General features: G+C 45.6%; 1 protein-coding gene across 1 annotated transcript; it reads left to right on the top strand.

Moving 5' to 3' along the window:
* Window positions 1–7,016: 7,016 nt before the first annotated feature.
* Window positions 7,017–8,361, top strand: Nkx2-8 (NK2 homeobox 8). Its single transcript, XM_004649128.1, has 2 exons — window positions 7,017–7,173; window positions 7,802–8,361. The coding sequence occupies exons 1-2, from the start codon at window positions 7,017–7,019 to the stop codon at window positions 8,359–8,361; spliced, it is 717 nt and encodes a 238-aa protein (XP_004649185.1).
* Window positions 8,362–11,619: the final 3,258 nt, after the last annotated feature.

Here is an 11,619-nt window from a genome sequence, read left to right as displayed (position 1 = left end):
TCCTTTTTGGAGTATTTGGGTCATGTATTGTGGGGTTAGCCATCAGTTATGGTAGGAGGAAATGTCTGTGTGTATCATGACCCTACGCGTGGCTCTGATATTCTCTTCAGCAAATTTTCCTGAGCCATGTCGGGTTCATTTTAGGTCTGCTTCAGTGTTAAGATCTTGAGATCCTCTGTGTTTCTGGATATCTGGTTTGGTAGGACTTGAGTATTTTCTGTGCCTATTTCCTTCACCCTTGTGCTGGTAGCAGGTTCACCAAGAAAACAGCACTCTTCCTTGTTTCCCCAATTATTCTTAGTTTCAGCTAGGGCTCTTTTGAGGTATGATGGGGTGGTTCTCTCCTTAGGATCTGTGTGTATCTGGAAGAGAGAAGCAATTCTCCAACAGAATGTAAATTAGCACAAGATAAATGGGATAGCCAACATACTACTACTACTGCAACTATTATTATTATTATTATTTTGGTTTTTTGAGGTAAGGTCTCATTCTGGTCCAAGCTGACATGGAATTACCTATGTAGTCTTAGGGTGGCCTCAAACTCATGGCAATGCTCCTACCTACCTCTGCCTTCCAGAGCTGGGATTAAAGGTGTATGCCACCACACCTGGCTTTACTTAAGTTTTTTAAGTGTTTTTGTTGTTGTTGTTGTTATTTTTTATTTTATTTTTTTTTTTTTTTTTTAGTAACCAAACCCAAAGAAGTAATTACAGTACAAACCATCTAAACATTACACAAATGTCCATCTAGTGACCAAAAAAACTAGGTCTGGGTTACATATCCAAAAGGCGTGCATCGTAATGCTATAACCTTCCAGTAACAAAACAGTCCAGCTTAAATAAACTGAGTGTGAAGAGCTGGAAATGCAAATAAGCAATGGAAACATGCTGCTCATGGTGGATGTGTCAAACTTGGAAGCTATTTACCTTTAGCTCATGTGGACTGTGGACCACAGTGAGAGGAAAGCAGGAGGCATGCTGACTCAAAACCCCAGGAGAGATGGAAACCCAGGGGGAGAAAACTAGGGTTGGTTGTAAATAAAATGAGAGTTCCACAAGCAAGTGAAATCAATAAAATGAAAGTGCTCTCTCTTATTTCCTTGGGTTCATGTGACAGAGAAAAATGCTATGTTTTATGGATAAGTGAATAACAGCTTAGAATGGAGCATGTTAATAAAAGAACATGTTCAGTAGAAGAAACTGTGGTTTTTATTTTTTTGGTTTCACTTAAAAGTTCACACTCACTTCAGAAAATGCATAGTAAAGATGTGTATCTTATCTTGAGGATAATATTTTTAAAAGTCATTTATAAAAGCTATAACTTTACCATATATAAATTGTGTTAAGTACATAGCACATGTATTTTAATATCAAGCAATATCCTTATGTCACATCATTTCTTAGTTGTTGCTTAACTTGGATAAGTCCAACTAATTATTGTTGGGTTTTTAAGGAAGACAAATCGAAACAATAAATTTCTCAAGAAGTTCTAAACACCCTTCTTCATCCCTTGTCTGAGATAAAGCCAAACCTAATGCCCAGTGTTTAGCCTTGTCATTTATGTATTTGCCTGAGGGCTCCAGAGGTAGTTTCCATGGCAAGCTGGCTGTGCAGGGGAAGCAGGGTGAGTGAAATTCCTCGTCCAGTGAGGAACTTTTCACTGACAGTGATAAAGGCCAAGAACCTCCTTTGCACAAATGATTGAAAAACAGAACACGAAGGACATTTTTATTTTGTGTTGTTTCCTTTGTGTGGTATGTGACTTCAGTGCAAATAAATACCCATTTAATCAAGAATACAAAGACAGCCACCTTTGCTGGGCAAAGAATTTCCAGAGGCTGCAGTAAACACATACAGCTTTGACTTTGGTTGTAGGGAATTCCTGCAGGCTGTCATTTTGCACTACTGTTATGCACTTTTGCCTCCTCTTGGAAGAAGTAATTTTTTTACCCAAAGGAAAATTTCAGAGTAAACTAAACATCAAAACTGGAGGTACTTTAAAAGTAAAGTTTACCTACTGTGGTTAATTTTTAGAAATATAAACACTTTAGAAAAAAGTAAAGTCCACTATTAACTAGAATAACTCATTCATGTTTTTATCCTTTGAGCTATAGGATTGAACCTATAACTCTAAATTAGCATCTCTTCTCTTCCTAACTTATTTTTAAAACATTCTTTTCTAATACCTTCTATTAAACAGACCCTCTCTTTTCTTAGAACCTCTTTATTCTCCAGGTAATTTCTTCGACTCTAAGAATATCACTATCTATTTGGCTTCAAACTTCCTCTAAGCTTTGCTTCTCCTGGCTAATCTATCTTGACCAGGGATAAAATAGCAAGTGAGGAGGCACACTGAAAATATTCCAAAGTGGATAAAACACAAGGAGATATTTTTTATTTATTATTATCATCACCATCAATAAGAAATTTGAATATCTGTCTGATAGTCTTTGAGAGACCATCTTAATCAAATAATTACAAGTCTTTGTCTAGAATGACTGGTTTAGTATGCAGTTTAAAATGTCATCAATGAAGACAGAAATAATATCTGGCTTTCATAATGTGAAATGAATGTCTAAAGTTGATCTCAAAGCAAATTATTTTTTAAAGCTGCATTATAATGTATAGTTTTTAGAAATGGATTGAGCTAAAGTGCTACTTAGTTGGCTTAAGTGTGCACTATAAAGAGGCCTGGGTTAGGTCCTGGAGCAATGTCATAACATGTGTTCCTAGGGCCAGTCTGCCTTATCAGTGTCTATCTGAACACTAGGTGTGATCTAAGGACTTTTATTGTTTAAAAAATCAGTAAGGATTCTGTGTCTCAGATACATATCTACATTAGTCAAGCAAACAAGTGTAAATTGGTAAGATAAGACAGAAATAAGAATGTTAGACAAATTGTGTGGTTACTTTTATTCTGACTACTTATATACTATGTCAGTGTCAATACTGGTCTTATACCATTGGAAATATTTAATAAAGAAACCAGTTTAAAAATATAAAGTTACCTGCTGGCTTTTTAAGAAATGGAGAGTATGGTTATTTAATGAGATACATTATTATTTTTAATTCACAGAATGACTTCACACCCTGCATATTTTTGCAGGTATAGTGCATGCTTAAATCATTAGATAAATATATGAGAAAAGGAAAACTCTCCCCCTGGAGATCAGGAACAATAATAACAAAATCAACAAAGTGATTATTTTAAGGGACTTAAGTAGGATGGTGCAATCTTGTCATTTGGTATTAAACAATAAAAATCTAAAAGGCCATTTCAAAGATGGACTCAATTTCCAGCCTGAAAGTAATTACTGTCCCTTGTCGTCTATGTATATAGGATCAACATTATTAAGTAAAAGCATGTAACCTGGCCCAGTCAATCACCAAGCAATTGATTATTCACTGTTAAAAAAGAAATGCTCATTTATTTGTGGCAACTAGTTTTCAGAAGAAAAAGCAAAGAGGTCTGATGTTAAATGCTGTCTTTTCTTCCCATCCTATAACCAATCAAGATCATCTACTTCTTGGAGGTGTTGAAAGCCCATTTTTATTTTCCTTTCCCTATTTTAACCAGAATACTGATAAAGAAGGGAGAGCAGTTGCTATGAGGCAAAGAAAAATGTCCTGGCAGTTGAGGGCCCTCAATCTATCAAGGGGAATTTGCAGTGTTGCCTCTCTTCAATACTGTATAGATTTGCAGGGTTTTGTGAAACACTTAGCCAAAATGGAAGGATTTAAAAACAGAATGTGAGATATAGACACAATCTCCTTGTTTCAAAAATCAAGATACTTTAGTTTTACTTCGGAATTTGCTAGTCTTAAATTCTTGGGCATGCAGCCATGATGAGCACCTCTGGATAAGACTTTTCATAGGATGTTTAGTATGGGTGGCTTAAATATATTCTCCATATCACAAATCCTTGAAGATTAAAATTCCTACTTGAATTGAGATGTACTAGGGAAACACATAATTAAGAAACAATATTCACAAACAATGCTGAGGTGCAGTCTGGGCAAAAAAGAAAAAAAAAATCTAGTCAGATAGATGTTAACTTATGATTCCAAGAATCTCCTATGTTTGTGAGGCTATACATACAGGTCCAACATACAAGAAATGCAATTCTCCTTATTATCTTTTCTACTGACCCATTGTCAAAATAATTTTCTACTCTTGGTTATTGGTATGAAAAAACAACAAAGAGAGCACCTTTCCCTCTCTAATGATTCTTTTCTCTCCTCCTGGCCTGCATTTCAACAGAAGGCAGTTTGCATGGACTGACTTTGCAGTCTGTGAATTCCAGCTTCTGCAGAGAATTAGATAAAGTTCCAGGACAGAAGTGGGGAGAAGGATGGATCATGGCAGAGGTGCTGAAAGAAGAGGGAATTTAAGATCAAGCTGGGAAGTTGCAGGGTGTGATAGAACCAAAAGGACTGGGTGTCTGGACCCACCACAGGCACCCTGGGTCCCAGCAACCCAGCTGTTCATAGACCAGGGAAGGTGAAGTTAGGACTATTTGGAATTTATCCCAGATCCAAGTTTTCCCGGAGAGCACAACTGCCACATGGGGGATGCATCTCTGCTTGTGGAACCGAACCCTAAGAGTAAAAGCAAATATTTGATGCTGAAGAGCTCTTAAGAATTGAAGAGTGCCATTTACTTATTTCTACACGTCAGTGTGGTCTTAGGATGTTAAATAGATTAAAAGGCTAAGAGAGGTCAGTCCCTCCACTTTTGCTTCCCCTGACTTAGTTCTCTTTCCAAAATTGTTCTATGCCCTCCCTTACTCCTGTGGAGGGTCCTTGGCAAACTCATAAGGTGAGACGCATCCTCAAGATAGCAGACTCAAAGACCTGCGCACCAGAGGTGAAGAAACCTGCCGGTTAAATCAATGAAGATCAGTGTAGAAAAATTCCAGAGAAATGAAATCCTAAAAGTGGTAAGATGCTTAAGAGTTACCAAATCCATTCCTTTTCGGCAGGAGGACGGAGAGAGAAAGAGGGGAGAGGAACTTAGTTAAGAGTATTAGAGGCAGCCAAAGACAACTCCTCTAACTGACACAGCTCAGGGAATTTGGGAGTCTGTCCTGAGGCTTTCCTAGAACTCCGCCCCGATCTTGTCCATGGAGAGGACAGCCCAATCATTTCAATTTAATCTTATTTAAAAGGACATAACTAATAAATCTATTGCCAGGGCCTCGGAAAGACCAGCAGAGTCGATAGTGCGCCCAATCCCATTGAAGCCCATTGAAAACCATGACAACACCGGACAAGCTCCGATTTATCCAGGCGGGCTAAAGCGCATTGTGAGCACACGTCAATCACGCATTATTCTGGACTCAACAAATGCAAAATCTTGACTGGAACAAATGCTTCCAACAGGTCGGGGCGTCGAGCTCCATTTCCCCTTTGTCTGCGGCCTAGCAGTTGGCCTGTTCTGGTCTAGCCTCCTCCCGACCACCCAGCGCGCTGTGCAGGGCACCTTGGGCACGTTTTGTAGGAAGACCGCTTCCGAGGGAGGACAGGCTGGGTGGAGCCGTGGCCCCCACATCCTCGTCAGGTTCGAATTCAGCCTATGCTGCGCCAGGATCTCGGGTGGGGCCGCCCAAAAGCAGTGCCCAGACCTAAAATTTAGAAACCAAATATCCAAACCACTAGCTGGAGGAGGGGAGGCCTCTGACACTGCGTTCGCTGCTCACAGGTCCCCCAGAGCGAGGCCAGGGGCCAACAGAAAGTAATAACTTCCCCTGCCCGCGCCGTGCGCTCTGCATTCATCATTTTCTTGGTGTAGGGGCGGACCCTAGAATATCCGGGACAGACATCTTGCCAGCAGGATTTCCATCTGGGCGCTCCGGGTGCAAACTGCCAATTGGGCCCATTCTGGTATGGGGCCGGGCAGCTGCGCTGAAGGCTGCCACTCTAAGAGATGGGAGCTCATGCCACAGCCCCGGCACTGGGTCTGTCTTCAGGGACATGCGTGGGGGCACAGATGATTCCGGAGCGTCTGGCGATACCAAGGAAACCAAAGTCCTTATAGGCTGCCCTAGGAAACGATGCCATTCATGGGTCCCAGTATTGGTCGGAGTCCAGCTTTGTGGAGCTCCGCCACTAAGCCCTGCTCCACCGTCCACAGCTTCCTCCTGGGCATTTCGGAGCCCACTGGCTTAGGCCTATACGTTCTCAGTTTTGCTGGCCTGATGAGACACGTGCAGGTCTTAGGTCTCTGTACGCTCCCAACCCTTTCTGGCCTCCTTGAGGGGTTGCGGAGGAGGGAGGGGGAGGAAGTTGAAATGTAGGGACTCTCCTACGGATCTTTAAAACCCTCTTCCAAGATGTTGGCAAGAGTAGGACCCTTGGTGCCCTCCCCAAACTTCTCAATAGTTTAACACAGCTTTGTAATTCACTTGCCAGATCATTGCGAGAGATTAACCCCCGAAATAAACTTGGAAAAAATAAAACAAATAGAGAATAGATTTCTGGGTGCCCATTTGTGTCTGGGACCCACTTGTTTCATCCCACCCCCTTCCCTGCGCTCTGGCCAGGCCAGGCCACACGTTAGCAAAGGAGGAGGAGGAGAAAGTTAGGGGTTCGGTTGGGAGTATGGTGGCCACTGCTTGCCACCCAAGATGTTATTCAGTGGCGACAATCTTCATTATCTGTTCCCACTTTGGACTAATCAGACAATCGCTAATGCCAGAGAGGGCTTCCTGCGGCCTCTGGGAGGTAGAGGGGCGGGGGACGGGGCGGGGCGGGGGCGGAGGTGGCATCTTCGGGGCCTGCCTGGGGCTTTGGTTCAGCACTCATTCAGGTAGTTAACACCCGGGACACCCAGACCTCAGCTTTCAAAGCGTCCAGAGTGGGAAGAGCTGTTAAAATAAACAGGAACTCGGCTGTAAGTGCGCTAATATCTTTGCGTCCAGCGCATGGCGAGCACCTCCCACGCCCAGCGGTAGAAACGACGTCCCTGGCCGCTACTTGGTTCCCAGCCTACCCTGTCCCCGCCTTTCTCCCTTGACCATGGCCACCTCTGGACGCCTCAACTTTACCGTGCGCAGCATCTTGAATCTACCGGAGCAGGACGCGCAGCCCCGAGCGAGGCAGGAGCTAGAGACTTGCGTTCCGCAGGCCCAGCCCTGCGCCGCCTGGCTGGAGTCGGAACGCAGCCACTACGCCTGTGAGTGACCCCGGACGGCGGTGAGGGTGGAGGAGAACTGACTGAACTAGGGCCGGGACAGTTCAAGGATGGGGAGTTGAAATCCCATCCCAGAGTTTGGATTTTTTACACCCTGGAACTAAAGGCTGCGTAGTCCTCAAACCCCTGTCTTGCGTGCGTCCTGAGAGCACATCCCTGAACTTGGCACTAGTGAGGGACATTTGGGCTTCTGTGTGGAGATATTCCTACGGGTCCACATATTTAAATATTTAAAACACTTTCCTTAGATGCATGCCCCTCTTTGTGGCTTTGCAAACCTCGGCGGACTGTAGTGCAGTCGACCAGGAGGTGGCTCTTATTGGTGACCCATCTTGTGGTCATCTGGTCTGCCAACTCAGCTACCACTGAGGTCTCTTACCAGGGCCGCAGGGTGGGTTATTTCGGGTCATGATCTCAGATCTGGTGATTACTACTGTGGTATGAATAAGGCCACTGAGTTTAGAAACTGGGGTGCCCAGATGTGAACCCAGCTTAGGAAATGCCTCTTTAAGTGTTGTGCGAGGTGTGGTGAGGGGCGCTCTGGTCCGAGGCTCTGCGCCCCACACGCTGCGCGGGCCAGGCATCTCACCAGGCGGTGTCTTGTTCGCAGCCTCGGACGAAGGCAGCTCGGAGAGCAGCCCGCTGGACTCGTCGCCCCAGTCGCTGTCCGTCCTGCCCGCGTCGCCAGGCTCCGGCGCCGAGAAGAGGAAGAAGCGGCGCGTGCTCTTCTCCAAGGCGCAGACCCTGGAGTTGGAGCGGCGCTTCCGGCAGCAGCGCTACTTGTCGGCGCCGGAGCGGGACCAACTGGCGCGCCTGCTACGCCTCACGCCCACGCAGGTCAAGATCTGGTTCCAGAACCATCGCTACAAGCTGAAGCGCGCGCGCGCTCCTGGGGCCACCGAATCGCCGGAGCCCTCAGCTTCCGCCGAGCTGCCCGCTGCTCCCGGCCTGCTGCGCCAGGTGGTGGTGCCGGTGCTGGTGCACGACCGGCCGCTGTACCGCGGCGGGGCCGAGGGGGTCCCCGCGGCTGTTCGGGACAAGTGCCGTGCACCCCAGACCTTCGCCGGCCCCCTACCCGGCTACACGAGCTTCGGGCCGGGCTCGGCGCTCGGTCTCTTCCCGGCCTACCAGCACCTAGCGCCCCCAGCTCTGCTCTCCTGGAACTGGTGAGGCCGCCGCGGGGACCCGGAGCTATCCCGGACTTTGTGCTGCCACTGTAGGCCGCAGCCAAAGGCTGTGTGCTCCGGGGCTCCTCCCTGCGGTCCCCACCTCTGCGTCCCCAGGTTCGTGAAAGTGTGATCACGCGCAGAGGACTCTCACGCCAAGATGGTCCCTTCTTCCCTGGACTGCGAATCCCATAGCTACATTTTATGGCTTGAGACTTACTTGTATATGTTTGAACAGCGACTTGTATGGAAAGCAACTAATTGTTAAAAGAAATAAGAGTATATATATATATATTTTTCCTTAGTGGTGCCAGAGTATAATATGGAGGGTTGCGTCCTGAGGGGAAAGTAGACAGGTAGGAGCCTTGTTTTTATGATAGGAGCTCATAACATCTCTGTCTCCCTGACCATGAAGTTGGAGATCACCACCGGTTTGCTGAAGGGCAGAGAACAGCTTCAACGAGGCTTTAGGAGGAAAAGGGGTGCAGGGAGGATGCTGAGGCAACTTGGGGGACCCTGTCACGGGGGTGGGGGGAGTGGTGGCAGCTCTGTCTGTGGAGTGAAGCAAAAGCGTCTCCGGAATCCCAAAGCCCCTAGAGTTTGCAACCAAAAGTCAATCCTGTGGTGCACCGGGATTCTGTCAGGTGATGTCAGGGACGCAGGGTGCTGGGCACATGGCCATTCCTTTACAGAATGTGGGAGGGAGCCGGGAGCGTGGGGGCCTGAAGAGCATGGAAGAACTTGGAACCCGCAGTTAAGCTCCACGTGAGGTTTTGCTGAGGTTTCCCACCTCCTCTTGGAGGTGGTGGGAGGGGGTAGTGGAGGCGGTGAAGAGTTAAGAAGTGGCAAGAAAGGCTAGTGCTACACACTGCCTCACGACATCCCCAGAAAGAAGTGTGGGAAACCCGGCAGTCAGATGTTGGGGCTGGATCAACAAGACAGTTATTTCAACTGAGTTCGGGTTTAGCATCTGTTCCACCCTTTGGGTTTGCAACTGCTCTTCCAGAGTACCTCCAGAGAGAGGAATTTCCAGCAAGAGGTCCAGAGATAGGAACAAGAGCCCAGATGAGGTCTGTGAAGGGTAGACACTGGGCTTGTTAAGGGTCCACGTTTTCTTGCCCAAGGACGAGGAAGAAGAGGAGGCAATGTTATCACCTGGGATTGGAGGGTGGGTAAAGTGTTTGCCTTCTCAGCTGCCTGCCACATTGTCTTCCATATGGATGTGGTTATCTTAGAAGGATCTTGATCCTTAAACCTCCTTTTGTATTGAATACTGAAAAGGACATTGTCAGGCCTTAAAAGGACCTAGACAAAATCTTCACTGTTTTGATTCAGGAATCTGTTTAATCAGTCTTTAGTGACAATGTAGTGGGTGTTAGGCAGGACAATGGTATCCTTTTAAATCTTGTGGCCTTCAGGAAGACAAAGGGATTGAATTTTATGGGCTTACAAGTTCAATTAGAACCGTGCCAGTGTGCATGGGAGATTATCAAATTTGTATCATAAAAACCCTTTCTAATAACCCACTGGTGAGATGGAAGCCTGAACATTGTAAGACATATATTGGGGCTTGCAATGGGCTTCCTAGTTAACCCTGGCAGAGCAGATGGGAAAGGAAAGGAGGGAGGGATTTCTAAAGAAGGCTGCTAGGACTTGCAGCTGTGGTCAGCTGGCTGGGTGCTTCACTCTTCCATGATCTTCCTTCATGAATGGGCGGAAAAAGTTCTAGCTTGGTGACAACAATTGACCTCCTGAATATCCCTGAGGAAAAAGTTAGAAAGAAAACTCGACCTCTTTAGTTCCATGCCTTTTTCTTCTCCTAGGGCTGCAAAGAAAGCAGATCTTGGAATGCAGCAAGTGGAGAGGGCCTACTGAATTGCCCATCAAACTATAGGATTGGGACTGTGGAGAGACTTTCTTATTGGGGCAAAGTGGATCCACAATCAAATTCACCATGATCCTATGGGGGAGAGCCAAATCCCCAGCAAGGTGGTTAGAGCCACAGAAAGGTACCTACTCAGTGAGTCAGCTATGTCATGGGCAGGAAGAGAACAGTAGCTTTCTGTGACATTAGCATCAAAAGTAGTGCCTTAATATAGAAACTAACAACCTTTCCCTCATTATTTTACCTTTTGGTTGGGAAGGTTTGTCCTTTAGAGAGGAAAAGCCATGTTGTGTATGGGGGGGGGGGAATAGTATATAAACTGCCCTTATAATCACACTAACTCATTTTAGAAATGCAGAATGTCAATTTCTTTTTTCCTGTTTGCATCTGTGATGAGCTGGAAAAGAAAAATGTCAATTTCCTTTGTGACCTAAAAGGTCAAAAAAAAAAAAAAAAAAAAGCTAGACATGATGGCACATGCCTTTAATCCTAGCACTAAGGAGGCAGAGGTAGGAGGATCAACATGAGTTCAAGACCACCCTGAGACTACATAGTGAGTTCCAGGTCATTCTGGGCTATTGTGAATCCCTACTTCGAAAAGGGGGGGGGGGTGGAAAGTAAATTCTTCTAGGTTCTGATAAAAGCTGAATTTAAAACCTCTCTACCAACAGCTGAGGAAACAGTTAAGGTTTCCCTGTTCAGCATTTCAAGCCTGTCACCTATCATCCACATCACAAGGCAGATGCACACATAGAAAACTTGTACTGATACTTACTGTGCTCCAGACATTTTTGTAGATGTATTCACAGTTGATCTCACAGAAACCTTACACACACACACACACACACACACACACACACACACACGGGGGGGGGGGAGAGGGGGGAGGGAGGGCGGGAGGGAAGGAGCACCCTCTTTTATAGATGAACTCAATGGATGGAGACTTTACCAAAGTAGTATGTTATGATTGCCCTTAGCCTAATCCATATTGGCCACTTACAAGCTGGTCTTGAGAACAATTGTCATCTTCATGTTTATATTGTGTAACCAATATAAGCTGTTTTATAGGTAGTTTAGAAGGATGCAAGAGCAAGCCCCAAGTACTCTATCCATTTCAGAGCTGCTTCCAGAGGCTACTCACAAAGTAAAATAAGTTGTTACACTTTTCCACATAGTAACTCATTCAATCCTCCTAATTTCCAAGCGACCATGTAAACAGCCTCATTGTGAGATAAGGAAACTGAAGACCAAAGTGGTTATAAGTAACTAGTAAGTGTTCTGCTGTGAACCCAAGCAGTGTAGCTCCAGATCTTACACCTATAACCACATAGCGGTAGTTCCTATCCATTTTTTTCTGGTCTGTTGCTCTCAGCGGAC

Source organism: Jaculus jaculus, chromosome 7 (assembly GCF_020740685.1).
Source record: "Jaculus jaculus isolate mJacJac1 chromosome 7, mJacJac1.mat.Y.cur, whole genome shotgun sequence".
In the NCBI taxonomy this organism is placed as follows: Eukaryota; Metazoa; Chordata; class Mammalia; order Rodentia; family Dipodidae; genus Jaculus; species Jaculus jaculus.
This window is presented reverse-complemented; position numbering and strand designations above follow the sequence as displayed.